Source organism: Lobosporangium transversale (genome assembly GCF_002105155.1).
Source record: "Lobosporangium transversale strain NRRL 3116 chromosome Unknown BCR41scaffold_43, whole genome shotgun sequence".
In the NCBI taxonomy this organism is placed as follows: Eukaryota; Fungi; Mortierellomycota; class Mortierellomycetes; order Mortierellales; family Mortierellaceae; genus Lobosporangium; species Lobosporangium transversale.
The window spans coordinates 63,570-91,235 of NW_019029021.1; the positions used below are offsets into that span (position 1 = coordinate 63,570).

The following is a 27,666-nucleotide window of genomic DNA, read 5'->3' on the forward strand; positions in this document are numbered from 1 at the left end:
GGTAGCTAAGATCATTAAGTTATGGGATACAGAGAACCGCACTAAACCATGTAAAAAAAGGAGGGTGTTCGGGCCGTTTGTGCCAAGGGACAGGGCCTATACTAGCTGGTTAAAATATTAGAGGGCACCATTTTCTTCGTGATCATTAATGAAATTGATAACTCACAACGATTCGCTCCTTTGTAAGGACCTTATTTTGGTTGCAAATGCTTCACACCCGCTATACTGACAGGCTCTTTGATAGACATTCGTCCCTTTTCACCGGCCTCACAGGCTGCTGGGTCTAAATGTTGCTGTGCATGTCCCCAATACCAATCAGCAAGCGACAGTGGATTTTAATTTCCATTGAGGTTGTCACAAGGCAACCCAATTTTGACGGCGGGGTATTCCTTCTTGGGTTTCTGCGCTGATTCATTGAAATTTCAAGCTCCATGGATACTCTCCATGGCCATCTCTAGTTTCTATGGAAGGACGAATGATTGTACTTTGGGCAGTGTATTTCGGTTGAGGCTTATTGTTAACCGGCTATAGGCGAAAAGACAAAAGAACGGCGGTTAAAGACAATCCTAAACGGGAAAGCAGAGCTATAATGAGAGAACGCTTAGTATACACAATGATTACCTCTTTTTGGGGATGTTAAGGAAAAGATACAACAGAAGAGGTAATCTTGGCATTCATCCCTTTAGCGATGAGGTTGCTTTTATTTGACTGCAACTGACTAGAAATGAGGAGGATAAGAAAAATACCCAGTTGGGAATACAGTGCCTAATGTTGAAATGGAGTCGATAGTTTTTCGATTATTTTTTTTAAATGGTCGAACCAGTCTGTCCCTCATCAAGTAAACCAAGTACCGGAGCTTCTTAATTATCGAGCGAGGCCCTCCTCATTTAGGGCCGCGTTGGGCTTGAACGCTTCTGAGAGTGCTAATGTGCTCTCTTTCCGAATCGAGTTGCTTCTCAAGCGCAAGGTGGTCAAATTCGTCTTGGTCTTGAGCGCCTCTGACATTGCCAGAGCCCCTTCATTCCCAATTAAGTTGTTTTTCAAGCGCAAAGTAGTCAAGGCTGTGTTGGCCCTGAGTGTTTCTGAGAGCGCCAAGGCTCCTTTCCTTCCAATTGAGTTGTCCTTCCTTCCCAATAAAGTTATGCTGTAAATTCAAAGCGGTCAAAGCCGTGTTGTGCCTCTGATAGTGCCAGAGCTCCTTCATTCTCAACCGAATTGAACGCTAAATTCAATGCTGTCAAGGCCATGTTCACCTTGAGTGCCTCTGACAGCGCCAGAACTCCCTCATTTCCAATCAAATTGGGCTCCAAGTCTAAAGAGACTAAGGTTGTGTTGGTCTTGAGCGAGTTTACAAGTATTTGAAAATCACTAGCTCCTATACATCGAGGCTTCATCTCAAAGGATATATGAAAATATGGCTTCCTAGGTTCTAAGCTACAGAGCTTTATGAAATCCTTGGATAGAACAATATGAATCGTCTTCATACTGGCAAGTCCAATGATACGGACAAGGATTTCATATCGGGTGGATGATAAAAGTAGCCTCCTGCTGATGCTTTCTTGATGCCGTCCGAGGTCAAGCCGAAGAATCGATACACTTGACACCTTTTAGGCACTCTCGAACGTTTCAAGGTCAGTACTGGTACAATCCCAGTCGAATGTGACATCCAAGTCGTAAACACATCTTGCATTGGTTAGGGCGCTGAAGAATTCTTCTGCTCTGGTTCTGGATCTCAATAAAATGGTTGCTTTACCGAGTTATGAGTCATAATTGTCGTCATTTATCTCGACCGCATTAATGAACGCTTTCTGTCCTTTTTCTTTGTATGTCAAACGATAATGTTCGAAACAAACCCATTTGCATTCCCGAGTTTTTTAAAGCAGGTAAATGGATAACGGTGTTGCTGCTACTGCTGCAGCAGTTGCTGTTGCTGAATTGCGGTGCTTCTGTAACGGCGTCCAAGACCCTTTCAGGATAGAATGCGATGCGTAGAGGCTCAATCCTAATAGAACAAAGCAAAGGCAAGTTAAATTGAGTTTCCCATTTTCAGGAGCTGACAAAGTACCATGAACTGTTATATATACCTGCTGCCATTAGAGTCTACAAGGAATGGGATGGGAAGCTCATCTAACTTGAATCGTAGTGCATTCGGAAACACGTCTCAAATGTCATGTAAACACACAAAATATGGCGAACTGCCATTACTTGCGGAGATGTTTGCATTCCTGACGCAAACTTTTTCAATGAATAGACGAATCCAGAGGCGGCTTTTGCTTATACAATAAAAAAGGCATATCACCTCACTTGATTGCCTTTTATCTTTCCATTCTTGCAACGTCAGAGAAAACTGTGAGTGAGCGAGACAAATTGCAAAGACGCCTTTTGTCCCCCAACTTTAAAAAAAATGGGTACGGGCACACAACCATTTCCTTTTCGACTACATTCAAACTTATTTGTTTATAGTATCGAAGCAACAAAAAAAAAAAAAAAAAAAAAAAAAGGCTGAAGACTCATTGATAATGAAGACATTGTGCATAAGGCTTCGCCATTGAATGAGAACACGTTTATTATTGCTCCTCGTGTCTTAACGTGCACCGTATTTGTATGACTTGAACTTTTCTATTTCATTTTTCTTCTTCAATTCCTCGTCTCCTGCTTCTGCCCCTCATCACTCCCTGCCTTGCCATTTCCTTCCAAAATTGAGATGCTACTGCTTTCAACTGTAGCGGGCTCCCCTTTCTCTTGATCTCCCTCAACAGTTTCTGGATCAATGTCCAAGAATTCAATAGGATCCTGATTTGAGGCAAAAATCGCTGTCAGGATCATGCCAGTGCCCCCAAAGACCGCAAACGCATAGAATGCGGCTCTATATCCGCTCATCAGAGCCTCAGGTGTTCCACCTATGCCTTCGAATGTTTGAGACATAATAGTTCCAATTGCAAGGCCAATAGGACCACCCAGCTGTATGGCAACGTTGAAGACTGCTCCAACCACGCCTTGGTCCTCATCCTCAGCGTCAGCGACTACATTGACTTGACAACACATCCACGTCGGTGAGAGGCCCAAGCAGTTCACGATGAAGGCAGGGAACGCAAAGTGCCAATAGGTTGTACCAGGTACAATTTGAGCAAAGATAATGGCTGATGTGATGATCAAAGTCCATCCGATCAACATAATGAACTTAGTACGGATATACTTGAATAGTCGGGTGACTGTATAGAGCCCAATGACAAGGCCAACGCCGTGGACGATGTAACAGCAGGCTGTGATTAGAGGAGAGTATTTGAGCACATTCTGGAAAGTCAATGAGGTGAAGAAGATCATGGTGTTGTAGCATGCGGTCACACATATTATCACTAGGACGCTTGCTGAAAATCGACGGGAACTCCAGATACGGAAAGGCATGATTGGGTACTCGATCCGACGTTCCCAAAAGATGAAGCCGGCCAAAAGAACCAAACCCACAATAAAGGGCGTCAACGTTTGTGCAGATCCCCAGCCGACAGTCGTGGATTCAGAAAGATAGTAGATTACCATGACAACACCGGCCATGAAAAGAGCGACGCCCAAATAGTCAACACGGCGATCTGTATTGCCAGGGTTATCATTGACATTGGAGATGATAAAGAAGCCAGCAACAGCCATTGTGATCGAAATAATGGCAGTGACAAAAAAGATCCAATACCAACCAATAGTAGCATCGAAAATACCACCCAGAAGGACGCCAGTCGTCTGGCCAATACAACCTGCACCACCGAACATGGAAAGAGCAAATGTCCGTTCAGGCCCTAATGGATAGGTTGTGGTGAGCAACGCAAGGGCTGAAGGGATTGTGAGCCCAGCACCAGCTCCCTGTAGAGCTCGTGCGATAGACATGAAGATTGGATCCCTAGCGAAGCCGCAGACCAGCGACCAGATTCCAAACCAAGTGGTGCCAGTCAGGAACACCCTACGATGACCAAATAGATCTCCCTATAAGGATATCAGCGAATCAAGTACGGAAATACCTGTCAGTACGTCCACTACGATCTTTATAGTGCAGCAAGCTTTGAAGGCTCTATTATGGTTCAATAACTGGTGTAGGAGCAACTGTTTCTGCAGAATGAAGAAAGAATAAAAAAGCCTTACCATCCTACCGCCAACTAAGAGGAATGCAGCATATGTAAGAGCATAGCTACTCACAATCCTACAAACGAGCAGGCAAAGCAATATGAGGGATACAAGTAAAAATATAAAGATAAAAAATAGGCGGGTTAGTAGGCAGCTTGGAGCACGACTTTCCTGGTACAGATACACAGAGGAGGAAAAGAGGGCGATATCAGGTAGGCATATAAAACGATACACGCGCCTATTTCTTACCATTGGAGCTGATTTGGCTCATAATGAACATCACGCAGAATGGACGGGAGGGCGATGGTGACAGAAGCGACATTGATAATATCAAGCATATTCGCCATAGAAATCAGGACGAGCAATAAGCCCTTTTTCTGATCTAGCGTCCTATACCAAGGAAGCTTTGCTTTTGCTGGTTGTGGATCCAAAGTATATACATGATTACTTGAGGTGATTGTGGATGCGTCTATATCAGCCATTAGTTCTCTTCTTGGGCTATAGACTCAAATACAGCGAATGGGGTTCTAAAGTCTAGCAGGTAACTTTGAAAACAGTAGAATAAAAAAATAAAATGAAATAAAAGGTGGTGATAAATGCAAGAAGGAGGATAAAAGAGAGCGGAAATGAGAGATGGGATAGAATGACCTGTTAAAAAATAAATAAGGATGACTATTCTTATAAGATTATTATGCTGAATTGCAACTGAAGAAATGGAAAAATAAGTGCAGATCGGATCTAACAGAGAAATTGCATTCTTTTTATACTTTTGCTGGCCTCCATCCCCGGGCAGAGCATTTTGCTGTCTATATTTTAGTAATTATGGCTTTCAAATTGAAATTGCGTCGCAATCAAGGTTACGCGTAGGCTTTTGATTATATTCCCGTTATAATATGTTACTCCAATGTTTGGAATCAATGACGACTTAATCAAAACATTAAGCAAATAAGCATTCGAGGAAATGGCTGGATAAGATTATGCTTGATTTCTAAGCATCCTCTTGACCAAAACCTAAATTCAAAGTACACACACCTTATTGGTTTAGGAATATTCCGCGCTAGTGTGCAATGGTTTTCTATTATTCATTCGGATTTTTTGTCATTTTGTTACATGCCTTTCAATGCGGAAACAATTACAATTTGTTGTACACAAGTCCAGGGTGATAATAAAGGCTCCTGGTTAATAGCTTTACGATAGATTGCCTGCACCTCCCGCCTTGGAAGGAAACTGCGCATGAATATCACTTGCCGAAGAATATATAAGTAAGAATAAAAACTGTTCATTGATAAGAATAATGGTGCGTGTAGTGAGCACTGCTCTTATACGCTGAGTAATGATGCTCATTAGTCAAAAGATCTGCGCTTGGCAATAGCTTTAGCCTTATATCGGAACAGACTTCATAGTGCATCTTTTCAAAAGTGCATGCATATCCGTTGCCGCAGTATATTTTGTGAAAGCTTATTCTGTTCTTAAACCTTGATCCCACTGCGCTTTTTTTTTTGCTCCTTAAACTTTAAGGTAGCTGTTAAGGAAGTAAAGATTTATTCGCTCCACCTATTAACATCTATACTTATTAACACACCAATATGGCACAATTGATGTGGTAGCGAGATACCCAAAAAGTGAGACAAAAAGTGGGACAATTTTTCCAAGTAGAAGCCAATATAAAAAAGAATTAGCCGTACCAGCATTCGACTCAGAATTGTATCAAGAGTGGATTACCTTGAACAATAATAGTACCCCATGATTGGCTGCCCTCCTCAAATCATATATCGGCTGATTTGGGGCGGAAAGACTTAGAATCAAATAAAAGTTTTTTTTAAGAGCATCCAACGGGATCGCTCCTATCCCATAAACCGTAATAACCGCAAATTTCTCTAAAACTTTTCCTCAAAAAATTAATCCACTTCACAAAGCCAGATTGAAAGAGCGCAAAAACTACATCGACTGGGTTTTTCTTCCATTCTTATTACCACCTCATTACAAGCAAACTGATTGACTTCAATACATGGACATTCAAGATTACTCAAAAATATACGGTTTAAGCGATAGTCTATTCGCCTGATAGCCAGTTCATTGCTTCAGATAGCAATGACTATTGAATCCAATATCAGGCCAGTGCTCAATTGCCCTTCCTTCCGGAGATCGATATTGATATCCTTACGAGATCACTCGATGAACTGAAGATCATGCTCGTCGAATTGGCCCTACAATCTGTTAATATTTGGTTGGAGGCCACCAAGGTGCCCAAACAAGGGAAAAGGTTCAAGCTCCTTAAATCAAATTAAAGCCAGAAATAGCAAGACAATTAGGTTGTGAGAACTAAAGTCAAATAATTACATCAATACAACCACACCTCCGAATAAATCTGGAATTTTGCTAGGTAGACATCCGTTACACTGGAGGCAAATGGTTGTGAGTGGCAGGGTCTGGAACCGTGGTGATAAATCAAATCATTGAAAGGCAAAAGGGAGCTTCGTAAATCCGCTTGCTCCCCATATGCATACGCGAAGAGGATATGACTCCCCAAATCTTTGCATTAGGGAATACAATACTGCCACAGCTACCCTGGTCATACATCATACATCATATTGGTCAAGTACACTGGTAAAAGAAAATGCGGAGGAGAGGGCTCGAAATTTTGAAACTGAAGGCATATCTTTAATATTAACAATAACAGGGGTTTATTAATTTTGGTATTTTGGTATTGTCCACAAGGCTCAATTTTGAAGATTGTTGCGCCGGTATACTTGACTTTTTTTAACATAATAACTCAATGAAAACTCTTTTCATATCTCTTTGGTGTGTTTCTCACCATTTCCCCTTTCAAAGCCTTGAGTCGCATGTCCAGAAGCGCATACTGCTCTTTATAAAGCTTAACGAGATTTTGCTTAGCTAGGATGACTTGCTTAATCATCTTCATTACCCGGTCTACATATGTGCTTCCAGCACCAAACTCGCCCGTAGGCAGGATTAGGCCCATGTTGATCCTCTCGGTCATGAGTTCTTGATAATCAATCGAGCTAAAGCGACCGGACTCTACCTTTTTACTCAGTTTGATGTGATAGCTGAGATCATCTTCACATCTGGCAATACAATCCACGACGGTAATCATCATCTCTATAACTTGATGGATGCTGGGGGTGCTCATCTTGAAGGAAGAGGGCTAAAAAATAAGAGCCAGAGTTATAAAAATGTAACCGTTAATTATTTAGGGGCAATTCAGGGAGAACTTTAGGCGCAGGATATGGAATGAGAAGAAATAAAGAGAAAGAAACAGTAAAAAGCAAATGATATGGAAACTGACGTGTCATCTTGTCTGTATCCCCTTCCACTCTCGACGTTGTTCTATCGACAAGAGCATATTGATAAGAAATCCCATTTAATGGAAGTAAAAGGATCGATGAAACCATAATATGATCCATAAGGAGCTGTGAGGCTAGCCAGTGATCTGAGAGGCCCTATATTGTGGGAATTCAATGAAGTGCGTTGAAGCTTAAAATAAAACAAGCCCTTAAGGCAATAAGGCAACAAGGCTGAAAAAGCGTCAGCATAATTTTCAAAGCTTCGCGACGCGTAAGTGTAAACATTAATTATCACGAATTTTACATACACAAAGCCCGGTTTTGTAATACAGCAATGAAATAGAGTTTGTCTTTCATTTTACATCCCTATGTCGCTTATGAGAGCCTAGTTGAAGATGCTTCAACTGGTCCTCATATGAATTTATCTTTTTCATGAACTACAGAGTGATGAGCCAAGCTTAGCTTTTAATTCTTTAAATGCTATGTGCCACCACCCCCTTTAAAGGAGGGGAGTTTAAGGCTCTCCAATGATTGTCTGGCAGACTCTTGGTTTACTGTAGCTCCTTAAGTATCTTTTCAAGTCCCTCAAGTTGTTGCTTATAACGCGCAATGGCGGTCTTGTTTACTTCAATAACCTCCTCGACCATTGATACTAATCGGTCCACCAGTTCGTAATCTCCGTCGGAATCGTGCTTACCAGCACCAAGGTTGATGTTGGCTCTCTCGAACTTGAGCTTGTTGCGTTCGATTATATCACAATTGTTAAGTTTAGCTCTGGCGAGTAAGGCAGTGTGGTATTCGATATCACTGTTGCATTTGGCGATGGACTTATTGGTCGATTCAATACCCTTTCGGACGTCTTCAATATTTGATGTGCTCATCTTGGTATTGGAAAATACAGGGGACCTAGGGTATGAGTAATCTTCGATCGAAAATAAGAGTTATTATATCACTTGAAGCTCGTGCGGGGCTTAAGAGCGCAATGGAGAGATGGGTAGAAGGAAAAGTGTTGAAGTAGAGGGCTGTTGAGCAGTGCTATAAGATTCCAGGTATTTATACGCGTTATTCTTTTTATACTCCCTCACATCATCTTGCTTTTGACAGTACAAGGGGACTAGAAGTATCATTTTAAAAAAATAAAAAAATAAAAATAAAAAAAGGCTGGAAGAAATGACTTTGAAGCCTGGCAAATCGCCGTATACATCATAGTATAAGATGATAGGAAACATAATGGTGCACCTGACTCTAATGAATGATCAACACAGATATTAGCCTATACAAAAGCTGATCCACAATGGGGGGGAGGCCTCTTGTTGGAGGTTATAGGTACTACTTTGATAAAATGAATAATTCAGCAAACAAACGTTGCTCAGTCATTAAGGATAAAAGGCTAGTTACGCGCGAAGTGCTGTCGCTCATGATACTTTGTTGGCATGTAATAGAAAATAGCCATGAAAAAAAGGATCCATTATAGAAGCGAGAGATACGAAAAGGATTTAAACGAATAAGCGAGATATCTCTACCGCAAAAACGGTGGTGTTCGGCTTTTTGCCACTAATTTATGCTTTAAATATGCTTTACAGCTGGTTTTCTCGTTCATATATTCTCCCTCAACTCCTTTTCACCATCTTACGCACCGGACGCGTTAGCACATATTTTTCTTGCTCCATTGTATCCATTACTCTTCATCATAAGCAACCAGAGCGCAAAGCAAAGAATAAAAAACATGGCCGATTTTGAACACATCGATATCTCGGAGAGGTTGACTCGCGTCGCGAACGAGATTAACGCCTGTGATGAGCGAATCAACTCACTCCAAGATATGATCAACTTCTGGGAAAACTCCTTAGCGGGAGACCAAAGAGGACCTGCACCTGCAGAACCCAATACAGGCTACCCTATGACTGTGTCCCCTGAAGCTTTGGATATGTCCCAGGGACAGGCACAAACAATTGAAATATCCGAACAACAAGGCCTATTTGAGCAACATGGGTTGCCGGAGAGACATGGGCTATTTGAGCAATACAAACCATCAGATCAATATGAATTGCTAGAACAGTGCGGACCAGTAGAGCATGGTGGATCGTCAGAACAGCTAGGACCATTCGAGTGGCACGGAGTAGCTGACCAATACCGGCCATCAGAACAACAGGATCCTTCAGAACAACATGTGCCGTTAGAACAATATGAAACGTTAAAACAAGAAGAACTATTAGAGCAACAGGAAGCATTAGAGCCTACGACTTCCGATGGAATGGAGCATTTGTACGATTATTCGTTACAGGAGCAAACTGAGAGGACCCTGGATGAGCTGAATTCCTTCTTACGGGAAGCAATAAGAACAAAAGACGAGCTGGAAGGTGCCATGGTTATTCTCATGACTGAATTTATGCTGAAGGAGGGTCCCGATAATAGCAAAGATAAGAGTAGCTAACCGAGCAAATGACATAACTGCATAATGGAAACAAATAGAATAAAGATTTGGAAACAGTTGTTGCTGTCGATACGAGGGCAAAGGTTTGTCCTGCTGGCAGTGTGTGGATAACTTTGCTTTTTTTAATCTTCATTGCTCCGAACCACAATGTCGCATAAAAGCGAAACGTCTTCCTCGTTACGTATCAAGAGCTTAGTTTCCTCAGCTCCCTTCTTTGATACGGCCTTGCTTCTTGGTGGTATCCACATGCCCTCAATTCGGTCACAGAGGCGGTTATTGTTATTGTGTTATTGTGGCATGTTTTTCAGGATGGTTGGTAGGTTTGCCATAGTGCCAGAATATTAGGTGCTTTTTAATCGTTTAAAAAGAGAAGGATAAGAACCTATATAAGGCGTAGGGATTTCCTACTTCATCCCTGTCTGTCCCGCTTTTACTTTGTACTCGCAATGATCCAAGGAAATCTACTATAATAACCCGCTTTACTTCAAGGTGACCAGACTCAACCAAGCAGGATCAACAGTACCGGGTATTTACAAAGCTCGTAGATAACTCATATAATGCTAGCTGACTCCCCAAACCCTTGGGCCTAGAACTGAAGGTTCCTCCTCCATGATAGATGACCAGGAAGCACCCCAAACCCCATCTCATGCTCAAGGATGCCCTCCATGCCACCAATCTTCCCACTGTTGGATTTCCTGTTATTGCTGGGAAGCAGTATCTCAGGTTCTAAAAGCGCAAAAATTAATCAAATCCCGTCTAGATCTCTAAGAGTTTTGGCGAGATAACCAAGTAAGCTTGTAACGGAAATACCTGAATGGGGTAATTTTACCAGTTAAGATTTGTTCAAATCCCCATGTATCCTAACAACCCTGGTGTAGTTACTGAAGAAGCCCAAAAGACCAAGGGAAGAGCTATTAACCCTTGGTTAACTATGTTTTCGTTTTTAAAGGATTATGCTCTTAACCCCTATATCCAGGAGAACACGCATTAGGATTGTAAGTCTTCTCTGAATAGGAACACAGTGGACAACATATACAAAGCCGAATGTGTATGTTCGTTTTTTCCTTAAGTACTTTTCTTTTAAAGATATAACTGAATTTACTAGAGTTACCATGAATTCTGTTCCACGAGCGCATGTTTTAAAATAAGTGTTGGACAATCTTGGACACAACGGCATTTTACATTAACTGATAAAATTGAGAGCTGCTACTTACTGATGGTTACAAAATAAAAAATAAAAAAGCTGGCTTGCATTCCTGATAGAAGTGAGGACATACAACAAACCGGTCGAGCAGCATATTGCTTTCTGAGCATTTTTTATTCTCGTTTCTTTGCTGTTTCTGCTTTTCTTTTTACTTTTCAACCATTGCAAGCTTTAAGCTCTATCCTTTCTCACCTGAAGAGAGAAAAAAAGCCATTTCCTTTACACCAGTTTTTCCACTTCCTTTGTCACCTTTTATAGCCTTATTTTCTTAAAAAAAAAAAAAAAAAAAAAAAAAAAGATGGCCTACAACTACAACACTGAGCGCGAAATAGTTGTTGGTAGGCGAATGGCGCTTCACCAACGGATTTTGGACTATCGTTCCATGATCGAGCTCGTAAAACAGATGTTGGATGACCAAGAGCGGATCGTGCACGACGTCGATCTTTACCTTATGTTCGAGAACGTGCTTCTGGGAGCGACCAGACTTTTGGAAATCCCCAGACTACCTACTTTTGCCGTTGGACGAGCTCAGGCTTCCCATCTCCAAGCGAGTACTCAAGTTAGTGCTCAAAACCAAGCTCAAACTGCGGCCTGGGTTCGGACTACCCTCAAGGTCCCTTTGATCGGACGACCTTTTAATGCTGGATGTGGAGCGCAACCGCTCATTGACGAAGTATTGGTGAGACGACAGCGAATTGTGGACGCCAGGGCTTTGCTGAGGGAATTGGAACGTATAATGGAGAAGGACAAGAGGACTTATGAGACTCTTGGCGAAGCCTTGCTTAGCATTGACGGTTAAAATAAGGCTGCCTCCGCGAGGGCATCCTTCCTTTTGAAACAAGCTTGCGCTTTAAATTTATTTTCCTGCTTGTCGAGTCGTCTCAAAAATGGTCTTCAAGTAGAAAACAGAAATGAAGGCGAAAATAAAATGCAATTAAGCATATAAAAAGGATCTACAATAGCTGCAGAGCGTCCTTTGATGCATTTGGATTTATTAAATCTCTCCCCTGTCTTTTTTTATCGTGTGGAATATGTTAGAAATGAGGCCTGCATGACTGAAAGGTTTTATTTTAGTTATTCAGGTAGCAGGGTCTAGTTTTTTTCTTTTTTTTTTCTTGCGCGGATCCTGATAATCTCGAGTCCGTTCATGAGGACAAAAAATAAGATAATTTTATCTGAGCTTCATGTAAAAAAGATAAAATAAATAATATATGCGTTTAAGAAACAGCTTCAAGTATACAATAAAAACATATCATCTGCAAGAACCTCTTTTACTCTTATTTTTTATTTTTTACTTTTTTTCTTAAGTCTTTGTGTGTTTCGAAGAGTCATTTCCACATTTCCACCGATTAGCAAAAAAAAGAATAACTGTCCCTTTTTGCAATTTATACCTCCCCTACTTTTGCCCTTGGTAAATTACCTCATTTATCTTCTCGCTTCGTGGGCCTTTAATACCCACTGCCATCCACATCCACACCCTAAAGCTGCTCTGAGGCAAACTAGCAGGGATATGTCCGAAGTTCATCTGACCAGAGACAGAAAGTGGTATTTAGATGCCAGGCATGCAATTCTTGAACAGCAACAAGCAATAGCTAGACGTGAAGTGCAGGCAGATGAAAGTGTCGAAATACTTCAAGAGATGATGAAGGACTGGGAGCGAAAAATCCGAAACTTTCTGCATTACGAGAGTCGTTTACAGTCGATCCAAGAGGCTATCGATGTCTTTGATAGCTCTCAAATGCCCCCTACCGTGGTGGAAATCCAAGGAGCCTTGCGAATCGCCAAGGCCCGAGGTGCAAGTGGAACGATTGCATCCCGAAGAGAAATGCTGCAGTACTGCACGATCCTTGTGTGGGATCTGATCTTTCTGAGAGCAGAATGTCGCAGGAAGGTAGAGTGCTTGCAGAAAGATTTGCAAACCCTAGAAGCCACCCAACGTCGCTGAGGATCCTTTTGGGCTCTAAAAAAATGAAAATGGCTTTCGCATTTAAATAAAGCTTTCTATACTTCGAAGTTGATGGAGCAGACGTCAGTAAAATAGACTTTCTCACTGAATCTTTGTTGCATCCTTACCCTGTGAGATTAAAAAAGATTAAAAAAAAAAAAAAAAAAAAAAAAAGCCCTTAGGGCAACTGTGGCTCAAATTCTAACGGACCATGTTAATAAGTACGCGCACGAGCACGTTGTGGTTGAATTTAAGGTTTCGGGTCTAATTCTGAGAACGAACCCAATCGAGACACAGCCTTGAATCGTATTTGCTGTTGTGCACAGATTGCATAAATACCAAAGGGCTCCTAATATTTTTAATTCTTTTTATCACGAAGTGGATCATCTTTTTTCTTTTTTGTGCTCTCGCCCACATTTTCTCCTATATCGAGCAAATAACCCGAATAGCCACCTAGCATGGTCCCTTTTCCCCTAGCGAGGATGTCTCCACAGAGAGTAAGCCATTCGTCCATCACTTCTGTTGCCAAAACTGTGCCGCTACTGACAACGTCATCAATAACAGTAACAGCCACAGCAACATCAGCGGCAGCAGCAGCAGAAACAGCTTTATCATCTTTATCATCAGCATTATCAACAACATCAACCTCCTCGCAGAGAACAACAGCAGCAACAAAGCAGCCTTACTCATATTCCACGATGATTCCAGTCGTTTCCAACCATTTCCCTTGTTCACACCAAGGCGCAGAAGCCCAACAAGACTATCGTTTTGAGGATACCCAGCTTACATACCATTCAAATCGTCAACGCATACACATACTCAAGACTCACGTGGATTCATTATGCTTCTGGCCAGAGGGGGCTTCCATGATGGGTATCCAAATCCTAAAGACGATTGATGGGACAGCAAAAGAAGATGTGTCTATTTTCACTACTGGGAGCTATGGAGATAGTAATGGCGGAGATACAAAACATCATCCTCACAAAGGCTTTAGTCCACAATGCTCTATTCAGCACGAAAAAGCATTCCCTCATGAGAAGCATCCCCACCAATACCCTACATTCAGCCCTCCTGCCCAGAGCAGCCTCCTCAAGCGCTCTTTTGGAAAACTTTTTAGGAAAGTAGTGAGCCCACTACCCCTTCTACAATTTACCACAACTTCACCGCCATCACTGCCACCACCGCCATCACCACAACCTCGACAACTACGACCGGTACAAATACCACCGCGCCCTCCTAGGCCCACAAGTCTAGATGTAAACTTATATACAACGGCCATACCAACAAAGGTATTCCGTGATGGCACTGTCTCACTTGTCGATCGACGAATGTATCGTCGAGCAAAAGCTGTCCATGGCATCCGAAACCGAGCAGCTGACACCAGAGTTGAAACTGGGTTCGATGGGGGAACTATAAGGGGCGACGGCATAAAAAAGTCATCAATACTGAGGTCCATGGCCCAGGCCATCTCTCAGGCAACAGCGAGGGCGAGTAGAGTGCTAACGTTGAAACGACAGCAGTCCTCATACTCTCTTCGTCAAGTATTTCCCTTTTCCACTACTTCTTTCTCTGTCTCATCTTCATCACCTATGTCACCTTCATCCCCTTCCGCTCCTTTGTTACCTGAAAGTACCATCAGCCTTGAGAATGATATTCAGGATTTGGAAAAAGGCGCTGTCGCCGAAGATACTGATCTAGATGAAAGTTATGATATGGAAATGTGTTGTCCGGTTTCAGTCAAAAATAAGAGCATATTACGTATAGGCACTAAAACGATCCTGAAGAACGTAAGGCAATCTCCATGATTGAGAGTAGAATTGGATATAAATACAAGGGAAACCCAGGTAGCTCCCAGACAAGATCGCCCTAGTTATATTATCGACGAGTACTGTAATCACGAGACCTAGGGACCTCAGAGTCTTCAGAAGGTTTCTCTTTGACTCGGTAGATCATTGCCACACATGAGTACTGTAGTCGAAGCAGATGTAAATAGCTATAATAAAATATCCATTTTTCTGGAGATACCTGAACATATACGAGTCATTTTAATATTCAACTATGTATATAATAATAATATCTATGCTCTACGTCTTTTTAAGATAATACATTATTGATCAAGGTTTAACAACGCACCCCCTATTTGCTTTTCCAGTAATTGCTCTTGCTCCTTCTTTTTTTGATTCATCAGCTCCTCTTCTTCAGGAGTTTTCTTTGTGTTTTGTTTGAATGAGAAGCCTGTCTCGGAGACCAGTGCGAATACACCGCCTTTTTCCTTCACCATTTTCATCTCTTCATCCCTCTTTGTCAAAACTAAGCCAGCAAATCCAAGTGAATTTATATTGATGGAGATGCCAGAGATAGCGTCCGGGTATGGGTTTGTAGCCTCCTGACGCCTTGGAACGATCATCATGAATTTAGAAGTCAAAAGCCAATTGTAAGAAACTTTAGACGTAACTTGGCGCTGCTCGTCCTCTGAGAGACCTTCCTGCTCTGCATATTCACGCAATGACGTGTGCATGGCATCCATGAGTGATATATAAGCGTCAAGAAGCACATCCTCTTGGCTTTTATTTGTGGCAGCAGGGTCCTGGAGAAGAGTGATATGATTGATGCAATTGAATGGAGCTGAAAACATGTCGCCTGCAAAATCGTGAGGAACAGATGATTAGCATCCAGGTTTTATACTTAGATGTCAGTAACAATATTAAAAAGCTAGTTCTTACACTGCATGCTTACCTGGACGCTTTTCCTTCCTGCCAGGTTGAGCTTTAGCAAGATTACGGACAAGGGCCGCAATGGGTGCAGGACGATCAAGTGGAATGACTTGCATATGCTTGTGCGGCTGACTGGCACCAGAACGCGCCCCACAGTTGTAGAAAGCGACAGCGTCACCAGGACACTTGACAGCATTCAATGCTCCCCAGACCGCAAGTAGGTCGTTGGGCGAGAGAGGATCCGTTTGTTTCTGAAAGTCTTTTTTTTTTTTTTTTTTTTTTTTTTTTAAAAAAAATAAAATAAAATAAAATAAACAGGAAGTTAACGCGTTAAGACATTGCTCCATGCTAAGTTTTGCTTCGATTAATGTATATTTATACCTTTTGTCACGACAAGGAAGTGCCTGGGGACAACACAAAATTTGTTCAGGAGGGCCATATGCTCTTCCCCAATATCCATGACAAAGAGTGTAGGGTCATGAGGTAGGAATGGGTTGGACTTTTTTTCGACCTTGGGGGTAGCCGGCCGCGATTCTGCTTCAGGGACTACGCCTTGAGGCTTCAATGCCAACGCAGGTGCATAAGCAATCTCACACTTGATTGAGCAAGTTTCAATAATAAAAAGTAAACAATTTAGTTAATTAGCCGAAAAAAGCCATTCATAAAGATATTCAGATCCGATGAGGTTCTGTTAAAGATGCGGAACAAATTGGACCTTCTATTCCTCTTTCAAAACAAAGCGTTATTAATTAGGCGAGTCATGTTGTAACTTACAAGGATATCATATTCAGTTTCCTGGGACATATGGGTATCCGTGGTAGTGAAAATAAGGCTGCCGGACTCCTTTGCAGAGTTGTAGACAGAGGTCAGCCGTGAGTCAAAGTCTTCAGGAAATAACATGATTTTGAGGAATGTTGAAATGAAGAGTGGAGAGTGAGGGGAGAAGAGAGTGGAGAAGAGAGTGAGGGAGCAAGTGCGAATGAGGAATAAGAAATGAGGGATGAATGTCATGTTCGTTGTTGTACTATTTTCCCGCGCTATGCTCTTGGAAGTCACGTCATGATTTTACATGGGCAACAACAATACTTCACCAACATGGCTTTCCAGTACACATGTACCATGAAGTATTGGCCGCTAAAGCCGACATGTAGGTGTAACGTCTTTCTATTTTAGCAGCTTGATTGGGGGAGATATTAATGGATCTTTTAATGGCTGCTTTCATGTTCTCGACTTTTGAGTTCTGAAGTAGGTCAGATTAGAGATTTCCCATTACTCTACCTTGTTAAGTGGTCCGCACCATTCATCGATATTCAACGCCATGATATTATTGTGATTGATTGCACAAGACGGGTGAACATGTCTGTTCTCAGATCTGTGCCACAAAAAATAATGTCACAGTCCATTGAACCCTGTTCGTTTTGTTTCTAATTTTATATCTTTAGTCTTTACTGCTCAATTTATTGAATGCCTTTTATTTCACCCCTTTCATTCCATTCATCATCGCTTCATCATCTCATCTTGCATACATCAATCGATCGTATAGCAGTATTTGTGTCATCACTGCCACCAGTGCTCTTATCCACATTATCATAGATAAACACCACCATGGCCCATCATAGCACATACAGCGCCGTTGAGATCGATGATGACGAGGTATTGCCCTGTTCTCACTCCTGTTCTTCGTCTTTTTCTCTTCATTAAACAGTCAATAAGTGTTAAAGGGTTAGATTGCTATATACGAGTAGAATTGGAAGGTTAATCCTTTTTTTGCAATATTGCTTTTTTTTTCCCTCTGATCGCGAATCCATAGCTGAACAATGCTACTGAGCTTCAATTCCAAAGTACGCTTTCTTTTATTGATGCCTCTACCAAGATCAAAAGCTTTCTACGAAATAGCATCTCATTCGCGGTGTACATATCAAAGATCGCGACAAGGAACATGAATGCCTTCAAACGCGATGCACAAACATATCAATGGAAGGGATTTAAACTACTAATCTATAGATCGATATACGTGGTAGTGTCTAGAACGATTAACATTGATCAGGACGGCATCCTTCAGCACAACAGTGATCATATTTATCGCAGCACGCCGAATGGCCATATCAAATTGATAAATTGCTCAAAGAAGACAGGAGCCTTCTGATTCCTCAGACCTTCCAGCATGTCGCTAATTCCTTTTCTCTCTTTCTCTCTCTTGCTCTCTTCCCATTGCGTTGTATGAATATAGACTTTTCTTCAGATTCTCGCACCACTGCTCCAACAGGGAATATCTCTTCACCACCCACAAATGCATCACAGCCACGCTCAGCTGGTAAGTTGGAGACCACTCGAATGAATTCATTAAGTGTTTGTTTTCAAGAGATAGAAAGTCAAACTACATCAATGAATTGACATCTATTATATCTGTCAAACCTATAGGTTTTGGATCGTCAGGGATCTTTAATCCCAGTCAAGCTGATACACGGGAACAGGATACAGGCAGATCGATCTGGTCTGCCGCATATTACCAAAGATTCTTTGACGTCGACACTTCTCAGGTACGTCGTTTCAATATTTCAACCATAAGCGGCAATCAACTTTCAACAATATACCTTATATCAACTCTATGTATGCTGATAAAAAATATCATTTTCGTTTCAACATGTTGTACAGGTCATGGAACGCCTCTTTGCAAGTGTTGTACCAAAGGACAATTTTTTGGAAGTGATGGGTGGTAGTCCCGATCTCTATGGTAAGAGTCTACAAAATGCAAAGTGACAGTGAATTTTTTTTTTTTTTGTAGAGACGCAGTACTGATCATTTCTATATTGGCTTATGACATATTATTTCTTTTTCTTAGGACCTTTCTGGGTCGCAACGACAGTCATTTTTGTGTTATTTGTCACCGGGTCAATCGTGGATTCAATTAATGCTTACCTTAGCGGAGCTACTTACTCCTACGATATTTTTCAGATGACTTTTGCATTCGGCACTATCTATACTTACGCATTCTTAGTTCCACTTATGGTCTGGGGAGCAACGAAGTACTTTGGCTGTCAACCAGATCTCTTGGAAATGCTGGCGCTATATGGATATGCGCTCACAATTTGGATCCCTGTTTCAATCCTGTCAGTAATCCCAATTGAGCTGGCTCGATGGATCTTGTTAGGCATTGGAGCAGGTCTATCGGGAGTGTTCTTGATCAGGAACATGTACCCAGTACTGTCCAGAGCCGAGGCACAGATCGCCAAAATCATCTTGATTCTGGTCATTATCTTTCACGGTGTTCTAGCTTTGCTCTTGAAATATAGATTCTTTGCATACAATGTTAGCATTGCACCACCTGGTACTCCTGCACCCGAGCCTTCACCTTCACCTTTACCTTCACCTTTACCTTCACCTTCACCGACGCCCTCACCTTCAGCTTAATTAAAATATGGCTAATGTGATCAAAATTCATATTACAAAAGCGCAAATAAAATACACCCCGTGACTGATCAGTAAAAAAAAAGTTCGTCAATGTTGTCTTTTAGTAATTCATCATTGTACAAATAAGACTAACATTTCCTTTTCATCCATGAGCAACTCTGGCCAAAATGAAATACCACAGCCAATTCACCCATTGCTGCTGCCAGAGATTCTCGTCCTTATTGGCCCTCATCTCAGCCAAGCAACTGTTTTGCAGTGCGTCCTTGTCTGTAGTATATGGAATGTCTACCTGACGCCCTTTCTCTTTCAGCGTGTCAATTTGCCCAAGCGAAAGCAGCTTTCTCTGAGCGGCAGTGGCAAGCGAGCTTCACGTCCCATGATATCAGCTTTACAACGTAATGGCTCCAACATACAAACCTTAATCTGCGCTGATAATAATACTATCCTACGCCAGATCATACCCTACTGCAACGCAATCGAGACTCTGGTGCTGGCCAAGATTACGACTGAGGTGGTCTCTATCTTGAGGCACTGCAAAGAGACGCTTACACAACTGGAGTTTACACCTGCTGCACGGCCCTCAGCTTCACTCCCTCTCCCAACATCGTCCTCCTCTCCAGCCTCGCTTTCTCCATTATCATCAGCACCATTACATTTCAGGACATCTTCATTTAGCAGCACTATTCCGCGACTGTTATGGACAGAGTCTAATGAGATATTAGAAGCTATTCTCCAGCTTTCAAAGCTTAAGCACCTTGTTTTAAGTTTCCTAGGGCTCAGAACTGCCGAACAGCTGACACCATTTTTCCAGTTTTGTCAACAGCATCTCGAATCATTAGAACTTCACAATACTGCTGTATTCGGGTGCTCGCCTAAGCCCATGGAATTCAACAAACTGCGATCGTTATGCTTAGTAGAAAGCACCATGAGTTATCAAGCCCAAGCATTATTAGTGGTACAGTGTCCTTATCTTAAGCATATTACTTGGATTAGTAGCCAGTTTGTTATACCAATGAGCATAATAGGAGGGATCCGGAGGGGCGACAATCAAGAGGATCAATATAGTCAGAGTGGTCACGATGATAGGCGGGCGAATTTAAAGAGCCTAGAGATCTCGAACGGGATTGCTCTGGATGAAGACATAGCCTGTGCGCTAGAACGACTACCATCCTTGGAAACGATTTTGGTCCGAGAAAGTCTATTTGGGTCGCTTTGTTTACAAATTGTGTTAAAGTATCTACAGAATCAAATCCAAGTAATTGATGTTGCAGATTGTAAGGCCGTGACGCCTGAGATGGTGTGTATGATGATGCTATCATGCCCAGCGTTAAAAAGCCTAACAGCGGATCGGATACGGGCCATGGATGTGATTGAGTTGTCGCCTACATCATCGCCGGCGCCAGCTGTATGGCTCTCATCACCGTTGCCAACGTCACCTTCGCTTCAACAAAGGCGGCAAGAGTGGGTGTGTCATGGACTGGAAGAATTACGTGTCGTTTTTGTGGGACCATCTTTATTGACACCGTACGAGACACAACATGCAATCTACAATCAAATCGCTAAATTGAGAAACCTGCGGCTCTTGAGTCTCGGACGCAATGCATCTACATCGTCCTACTCGGTCAAATCAGTATTAGATTTAACCCTGACAAATGGACTGACACAACTAGCACCATTGAGAGAGCTGCAGGAGTTTGACTTTTGCCAAATGTACCATAAGATGGGAATGGATGAATACAAATTTATGTTGAAGAATTGGCCTAAGCTAGAGGTAATGCATGGGTACCTTCACACAGATAGTGACCGAGCAGCATTTGTAGAGAGTTTTCTGCAGAATGAGCGCCCAGGGATTAGACTGAAGCATAACCTTAAATATAAACGCACTCTGACACGAACAGTTTGCTAAACAAAAAAGGAAAGCGCCACAAATTTTCTTGGAAAAAAGCCTCTGTAACGTGCATAAAAAAAAACTTTTCTCTGTTGAACTGTTAGTCAGCTTGCTTCTATTCACTATCTACCTAGAGCTCGGCTTCATCTGCGCTTATTGGCATTCATTTGGATGCTACATCTCTCTTCTAAAACTGTACGACTGCATGCATTATCACATTATGGAGAATACTGAAGATTCACAAGATTTATCCACTTGTCACACTTTCAGTCCTGATAACACCATTTCGTCACCTTTACTACCTATTACATCATCTTCACCTGAATCTTTAAGCTCGAGTGGCGCAGATCACATACATGCAGATGTCTCAGATGTGCAATATCAGCATTCAACTCCAGGGCGAAATCCAAGTTTAGATCCACCTTTTCATGGTGTACTAGCGAACCCAACCCATCCTAGCGTGGTCAAAAACGGAGTTGAAGGAAGCGAGCTGAAAAGGGGAGAAGAAGACAAAAGGGAAAACGGAGAAGGAAGCGAAGAGGAAGACGAAGAGGAAAGTGAAGAGGGAAGTGAGGAGGAAAGTGAGGAGGAAAGTGAGGAGGAAAGTGAGGAGGAAAGTGAGGAGGAAAGTGAGGAGGAAAGTGAGGAGGAAAGTGCAAAAGAGAGCGAAGAGAGCCAGGAAAGCGCAGAAGAAAGTGAAGACGATTATAGGCACTTCTCGTTACTAGACTGGATCCTGCCGTATAGGTTCTTTAAGAAAAGTGAACCAAAGAAGCAATATCGTTTCCCAGTCGCATTTAACAGGATTCATAATATCTCTTCATTGTTCTCAGAGGCTCGTGGGCTGACGCGTGATATGCACCCAACCCTGGGTTCGCTACCAAAGCAGCAGTCAACACAACGCCATGATGACTTAGAATCGATGGATGCGGAGGGTGCTTCTGGCATGTTGTGGCAAGCAGAAGGAGACAGCGATGAAGAGAGCGATGGAGACTGTTCTAGCGAAAATGATGAAGAGAGCGAAAGCGATGATGGAAGCAACAACAGCAACAGTGATGAAGTATATAATGAATCAGTACACCAGAGCCTCAAGGAAGTTAACGACAAGTATGATGAAATGTACGGCAAAGCTCTTTCCACATATCCAGCTTCAACAAGACCAGGGGAAGAATACACAGATGAAGAAGAGGGAGCAGTTGTTGATGATGTTGAGTTTGATGACGTTGAGCTTGATGATGTTGAGCCTGGTGACACGAAGGCTGCAATGCAATCCGAGGAGACAGTTAAAGCCAAGGATGAATCCGGCACATCTTCCTCCCCGGAGCAGCGGCGAATCCATTTTTTTGGTGGCCAAGATGAGGTTTGGGATATTCCTGATGTGAAGCAATATGAGCAAGAGAGTATGCCGATAGTATACCGCATGATGAGCCCTTCTAAGATCAGGGTGTATGTGCTGGATAATCGAATGGGGGAACACGAATATGCGAGTTTGTACAGCGGCGTGAAGGGGCTTGGTGGCAAATGGCTAAGCCCTTTACCCTATAATAAGATCCGCTCCAAAAAGGCAGCTCGCAGAAACAGATGCAATCCGTGGCTTATCACGCACATTGTAACTGACCTGAACACGTATAGGGAAGTTATGACGTTTGTGCCGATTAGCCGTCTTAGGGTAAGGAAACCTTTTTTTATTAATTATCATTTTGTTTGTAGCTGTACTCATCCATATCGTACGTCAAAGCAATGTGAATGATGGTTTTTAAAAGAAATGCGCTTAAACATTTTTTTTAAAATAAAAAACCAAGGTCAACATCATGATTGTTAGTACGACATGGCTTGAACGCACCATACGCGAAAAGAAGGCGATCGACCCACGACCCTACGCCATACTGAATCCCCGACCGCAAAAGGCGCTCAATGCTTCAAGCACGCCTAGGCCAAACCAGAGTGGAGCCAGCACTCCATTTTCCAATCCTTCTACCGACAATGATCGCAAGGAGCCACAGACCGCACACGGATGTGCTGATAAAGACACTACACAAAACGAGAGCTGCTTTACTCTTGAAGCTCAATATTCAGGTCATAATGCACCTGCAAGTCCAGCCGATTCCAAGCATAGCGCTATATATACAGGCCTGGATACTCCAACGGACATGATAAAGCCCAGTTCCTCCAAAATCATCGATCTTACTGATTGTTACGGCGTCTCTGGCCCTATTGGCAAGGATGGCTGTAGCGATCATAACGGTGTGTTGTTTAATTTCGTTTCTCAAATAACCGCGGACCGATCCTCTCTCTCTCATGTACCGCCAATAGCTGAGGACGATCGGCCCAAAAAGAAAACACGTCTTTCTAACCATGCACACACTTCACTAGCAACTTATGCATATTCAGCTGTCTCGACACCTACAACTGAAACCTCTACAGCCATTTCCAAGGCTACTGTAGATGAGAAACCTGTGACAGCTCCAGCAATGCCATTGCCATCTGATCGATCTAAAGTGTCTGATTGCCCTAGTGCTCCAAGTAGGCCAGCCCAAAATGATCAAGATCGGTCTCAGTTATCTGTGGGCAGCGCCTCTAAAACCGATGAATCCTACAGGGACGGCAAGCATCCTTTGGAATGGCTCCTTAGTCAATCGTTCCCATCTTTAATACTTGAAGATATCTTTGAACAGGCCTCTGAATTTGTTCGTGCAGGGATTGATGCGCTAATGTCGAAGAGACAGAGTTCTGTGAATCTTTTAAATATGACAGCTACAGATATCCACACGTGGAGCAATGATGAACAACCAGAGGGCTACTCATCCCGGAAAGCGGAGAGCGAAAGCATTTATAGCTCGGATGTGTCGGGATATGGGGCCAAGAGATGCAGAACAATCTCTGGACATAATAGTGACGACAATGAGCAAGAGCTGAACCAGGCACGCAAGGTCCACATTTCGGAATCGCTGCTGAGTAGGATGAGGAGCTCAGAATCTGTTTAAAACCATTATGTCTGATGTAAGCTGTACGGAAATATTGATAAGAGGCACGCAAGTAGAGACCAAATAACAGAATAATAACAACTAGCGAAAAAAAAAAAAAAAAGACACCGAATCCAGGGAACCAATACGACATAAGCGCACTGTGCAATGAGACCGCATGAGTACCATGGTACTAAAATCTGGGAGCTTGCCAAGAGTTTAATTAAGCCTTGAATGCATTGTTGTGATACTATCCCTTAAACCGTCAACCTGGCAAATTTGCCATTATAAATGGACTTAAAATCCAGCAATTCATGGGCATTGCCTTGAAATTTTATTTCGATGTCGAAATAAATGACCGAAAACTAAACTGTCATGGAGCTATCCTGGCTTCTTTATCTGTGCCAATAAAAAACTCCTGAAGGCTTTCGCATGACACTAGCATCCTCTTGGGGGCCCATTGTGTTGTTTATTTATTGACTGGTGTAATAGCAGTGATAATATTCGCCATAGTATCGACTTGAAAGGAGGGCAATCTGAGTTGATTCATTCTACCGCACCTTAGAGCTTGCTCGGCAAGACTTGATTTGTCACATCATTTGCTTCCTCGTCTTCTTGATATATCTGGGTTGGTAAACACTGCTAATAGAGTTTGTTAGGCCTGTTGAAACCAGAGGGAACCACAGCAACATATCATACCCAAGATGATACAAATATCTCTGTTGGAGTGAGTGGTGAACTGTGTGTGGTTCAGATGTAGTGGACATAAACGGCGAAAGAATGCATCGAAAAGATGTGAGCGATTATGAGAGCAAGGAAGAAGGGGTTGGTATGCCTGTTCAAGTCCTTGGCAAGAGAGCATGAGTAGCAGTTGTGATCAAAAGTTGATTTCGGTGAGTCCGCATAACAATGGTATAGTTTCTAGACTCTATCTTCCACGTACAGCATTGCACTATTGGTGTTTTCAGACCTGGCACCAATCATGCGAGCGAGGTATTTCTTTTCCTGAGGATTCCTTGTGTTAAACGGCCAGACAGAAAGCTTAGAAGAGTTACAGACACAACGGTGAAAAAAATATATGTGAGCAAACAGTTGCTGTGTTTATTTGTTGTCTGCACATGCCTTCTTTCATCGCGGGCTTTTTTTTTTTTTAATTGTTTCGCAAATCTTGTTTCCTTTTTTGTTCGTCAATCACTGTGTGCACGAATAAGCAGCTGAAGCATCTCTTTGGTTTCTGTACATGTGTAGACACATTTTACATCGCGGCGTCTTATTTATTTTCTGCACCAAAACACAAAACACAAGCGTTTTCCATTGGTGCCTCCAGAAGAAATAAACAAACTTTATTTTGGCGGCCACTCCACAATCATGCCATGGTTATAACAATCCCTAGGAAAGGATGAAACGCGTCGGTATTAATCTCGCTTCTGTAATTCTAAATGCATATATTTTGGTGATTGGTATCAACTATCAAGTTCGCACATACACACACCAAACGACCGCCAAAAACCACCACTCTCGCTTCTGCTCTCCCTCCATCCACAAGGCGCTGCGTAATATCACCATTAACAAGGCACCGTCCAGTAAGAAAGGGTGCTTAGCTAGCTTTTACTCCAAGCAATAAGCACATCACCTATCTCCGCCATTGATGCCGGAACCTGAGAGCCAACGAATATCTCTGCTTTAACGCAATAGTATTGGGGCTGTTGGAGCAAAGAACGACATCTGAACCCATTCTCTGATAAAAAAGACTTTTTTTTTCTTTAGTTGTTACCTTTGAAAGGATATAATCACCAAGTCATATCTGTTAATGCATTTATTACCCCTGTTCAAAATTATAAATCTTCTTTTATTCATTAAATTCCTCACAAAGCACAAAACGAGAGCCAGTGCAAACAAAAGAAACTGAAAAAAAAAAAAAAAAAAATTGTGTAAAAAGGATCGACATCGACACTGTATGCTGTATATGGAGATGATTTTTTCGAATGCTCACTTTGGTATCTCAATGTTATTATTTCCAATCTGCCGTTCATGCGAGAGCTTGTATTTATTTGTCAATCTCTGCTATTGACTGGGACAAAACCCCAATCCAAACAAAGGAACTGAATAAAGATTGATGTGGCCTGTGAAGCAAAGGATCGATATCAAAACTATATGAGACAATGATAAAACTCATCATCAATCCAGGATATAAAAAGGGATCATTGTCTTCCTCCTTCAAAGTCCCATCCCTTTTACCACTGCCACTTGTTCCTGTATCTTTCCCTCAATATTCTTTATCTATTCGCTTTGAATCTTTACACCATAAAAAAGCTCATCCTTTTATACCTTTGTCGCTCTTTTTTTTTTTTTTTTTTTTTTTTCTTTTTCATTTCTTTTTCATTTCTTTTCATCACCACCATTTTTCCTTTTTTCTTTCTCTTTTCGCTTAGATATTGACCATGGGGCTGAAGTCCTTCTTCAAACTGGTTGCGGATCGCGGGGTTTTACCTTCGGAAACTGACGTGGGCACTTTCTTGGCGGCAAATCCTGACCATTCTGTTCATTTAGATCTCCTCGGTACGTTCTATTACGACATCCTCCGCAGAGTCGTCCATGCAAAGATGAAAAACGAAACCATCATTGATGTAGGAAGGTCCCTGGCACTCGAGATAAAGGATCTTTTCACAACGGACAACCTGACTATACATATTGATGGGGAACCTTGTACTGAGAAAGAAAAAGCAAGGACAGAACGGCAAGCCATAAGACAAAAAAATATGGACGCTTTGGAGAACAATATGAGCACCTTCGAGAGAAATTCTCGGAGTGGGGTATGGACTCGTCCTCAAGTCATGAGGCGCATCCAGAAGGGTCTTCGAGAAGTCCACACCCTGAGCGTCCAGGACAAGGATCAGCTGGCAACAGGCCTTAGTTCTGTCTTCGATGTCTGTCTGTGTGCATATGAAGCGGACCCATGCATAGGGTGCCATGATGAGGAGAATGATAGGATCGTGATATCCCAAGACTCTAATTTTTTTGCGTACGAACGAGTCTGCTTCCTAGTGCGACCCCTTCCGCACCGTAGACGGAAGTTTGGGGTTTACGACGTAGACAACGTTATCCAAGCACTAAGACTGCCAACACACGCGCATCTGGTGTTATTCTGTGCCATCGCAGGCAATGACTACTCAAGGAACCTCGAGACGTTAGGCCCGGTTAATAATCTTCGATTAGTTCGAAAGATTGCGTGGAACAAGAACTACAATAAAATGCCTCAAGATTACCTCGGGGAAGCTAATAAGGTGTTGGGAAGGAACGTAGCTTCTGAGGAAGGCCGTTTCAGTGTAGCTCTCCGCATTTTTACTTCCGGCCATCAAACGTCGGCCCAAGCGTTACCATCGAACAATGAGTTCGATAACTTCAAGCAGCGTCTACTCAATGAAAAGGATCTTCGCCATAGAATGGCTCAGCAAAGGCGAGCGCAGCGCCGCAGAACGTAAGAAAGCTCAAGCTATAGTTTTTGGCCTTGAAACCAGACGTCCCCAATACTAATCGTTAGTCCCTTTCTTGAATAATGTAGAGGCGTACCATCATTCTATATAGCGGAAGGGTCACATAGAAACCAGTTCCGGCCCATCTTTTCTGACAAGCCGAGCATATTGAATGGGCGCACAGTTGATATCAGTAACTGTCGTCAGCACGATAGGCCG

General features: G+C 42.4%; 11 protein-coding genes across 11 annotated transcripts; 6 read left to right on the plus strand and 5 right to left on the minus strand.

Annotated features, from left to right (window-relative positions):
* Positions 1–864: 864 nt before the first annotated feature.
* On the minus strand, positions 865–1,690 carry BCR41DRAFT_399834 (hypothetical protein; the record flags this gene model as incomplete). Its single annotated transcript, XM_022029096.1, has 3 exons — positions 865–1,122; positions 1,254–1,394; positions 1,487–1,690. 3 exons carry the CDS (start codon positions 1,688–1,690, stop codon positions 865–867), a joined length of 603 nt encoding a protein of 200 aa, XP_021877771.1.
* Positions 1,691–2,637: 947 nt separating this feature from the next.
* BCR41DRAFT_412493 (major facilitator superfamily domain-containing protein) lies at positions 2,638–4,643 on the minus strand (the record flags this gene model as incomplete). Its single annotated transcript, XM_022029473.1, has 3 exons — positions 4,360–4,643; positions 4,129–4,186; positions 2,638–3,972 (listed from the first exon to the last, which is right to left on the minus strand). Exons 1-3 carry the CDS (start codon positions 4,590–4,592, stop codon positions 2,638–2,640), a joined length of 1,626 nt encoding a protein of 541 aa, XP_021877772.1. The 5' UTR covers positions 4,593–4,643.
* Positions 4,644–6,883: 2,240 nt separating this feature from the next.
* On the minus strand, positions 6,884–7,261 carry BCR41DRAFT_373766 (hypothetical protein; the record flags this gene model as incomplete). The annotated part of the gene is made up of 1 exon (XM_022026812.1): positions 6,884–7,261. The coding sequence occupies one exon, from the start codon at positions 7,259–7,261 to the stop codon at positions 6,884–6,886; it is 378 nt and encodes a 125-aa protein (XP_021877773.1).
* A 705-nt stretch (positions 7,262–7,966) lies between these two features.
* Positions 7,967–8,296, minus strand: BCR41DRAFT_373767 (hypothetical protein; the record flags this gene model as incomplete). The annotated part of the gene is made up of 1 exon (XM_022026813.1): positions 7,967–8,296. The coding sequence occupies one exon, from the start codon at positions 8,294–8,296 to the stop codon at positions 7,967–7,969; it is 330 nt and encodes a 109-aa protein (XP_021877774.1).
* An 845-nt stretch (positions 8,297–9,141) lies between these two features.
* Positions 9,142–9,849, plus strand: BCR41DRAFT_399838 (hypothetical protein; the record flags this gene model as incomplete). The annotated part of the gene is made up of 1 exon (XM_022029097.1): positions 9,142–9,849. One exon carries the CDS (start codon positions 9,142–9,144, stop codon positions 9,847–9,849), a length of 708 nt encoding a protein of 235 aa, XP_021877775.1.
* Positions 9,850–11,351: 1,502 nt separating this feature from the next.
* BCR41DRAFT_399839 (hypothetical protein) lies at positions 11,352–11,852 on the plus strand (the record flags this gene model as incomplete). The annotated part of the gene is made up of 1 exon (XM_022029098.1): positions 11,352–11,852. The coding sequence occupies one exon, from the start codon at positions 11,352–11,354 to the stop codon at positions 11,850–11,852; it is 501 nt and encodes a 166-aa protein (XP_021877776.1).
* Positions 11,853–13,480: 1,628 nt separating this feature from the next.
* BCR41DRAFT_399841 (hypothetical protein) lies at positions 13,481–14,803 on the plus strand (the record flags this gene model as incomplete). The annotated part of the gene is made up of 1 exon (XM_022029099.1): positions 13,481–14,803. One exon carries the CDS (start codon positions 13,481–13,483, stop codon positions 14,801–14,803), a length of 1,323 nt encoding a protein of 440 aa, XP_021877777.1.
* A 219-nt stretch (positions 14,804–15,022) lies between these two features.
* BCR41DRAFT_389018 (HIT-like domain-containing protein) lies at positions 15,023–16,938 on the minus strand. Its single transcript, XM_022028076.1, has 4 exons — positions 16,487–16,938; positions 16,094–16,307; positions 15,735–15,971; positions 15,023–15,638 (listed from the first exon to the last, which is right to left on the minus strand). Exons 1-4 carry the CDS (start codon positions 16,721–16,723, stop codon positions 15,106–15,108), a joined length of 1,221 nt encoding a protein of 406 aa, XP_021877778.1. The 5' UTR covers positions 16,724–16,938; the 3' UTR covers positions 15,023–15,105.
* A 994-nt stretch (positions 16,939–17,932) lies between these two features.
* Positions 17,933–19,123, plus strand: BCR41DRAFT_378732 (hypothetical protein; the record flags this gene model as incomplete). Its single annotated transcript, XM_022027176.1, has 4 exons — positions 17,933–18,026; positions 18,134–18,252; positions 18,368–18,446; positions 18,555–19,123. The coding sequence occupies 4 exons, from the start codon at positions 17,933–17,935 to the stop codon at positions 19,121–19,123; spliced, it is 861 nt and encodes a 286-aa protein (XP_021877779.1).
* A 97-nt stretch (positions 19,124–19,220) lies between these two features.
* BCR41DRAFT_163500 (hypothetical protein) lies at positions 19,221–21,116 on the plus strand. The gene has a single exon (XM_022019670.1). It carries the CDS (start codon positions 19,272–19,274, stop codon positions 21,027–21,029), a length of 1,758 nt encoding a protein of 585 aa, XP_021877780.1. The 5' UTR covers positions 19,221–19,271; the 3' UTR covers positions 21,030–21,116.
* A 65-nt stretch (positions 21,117–21,181) lies between these two features.
* BCR41DRAFT_412495 (hypothetical protein) lies at positions 21,182–23,995 on the plus strand (the record flags this gene model as incomplete). The annotated part of the gene is made up of 2 exons (XM_022029474.1): positions 21,182–22,680; positions 22,814–23,995. The coding sequence occupies exons 1-2, from the start codon at positions 21,217–21,219 to the stop codon at positions 23,993–23,995; spliced, it is 2,646 nt and encodes an 881-aa protein (XP_021877781.1). The 5' UTR covers positions 21,182–21,216.
* Positions 23,996–27,666: the final 3,671 nt, after the last annotated feature.

Coding starts and splice junctions, on each gene's coding strand:
- BCR41DRAFT_389018 (XM_022028076.1), bottom strand. CDS start 16,723: ATGACATTCATCCCTCATTTCTTATTCCTCATTCGCACTTGCTCCCTC. Junction 15,972..16,093: donor CTTCCTTGTCGTGACAAAAG/GTATAAATATAC, acceptor AAAAAAAAAAAG/ACTTTCAGAAACAAACGGAT. Junction 15,639..15,734: donor CAGGAAGGAAAAGCGTCCAG/GTAAGCATGCAG, acceptor ACGATTTTGCAG/GCGACATGTTTTCAGCTCCA.
- BCR41DRAFT_163500 (XM_022019670.1), top strand. CDS start 19,272: ATGAGCAACTCTGGCCAAAATGAAATACCACAGCCAATTCACCCATTG.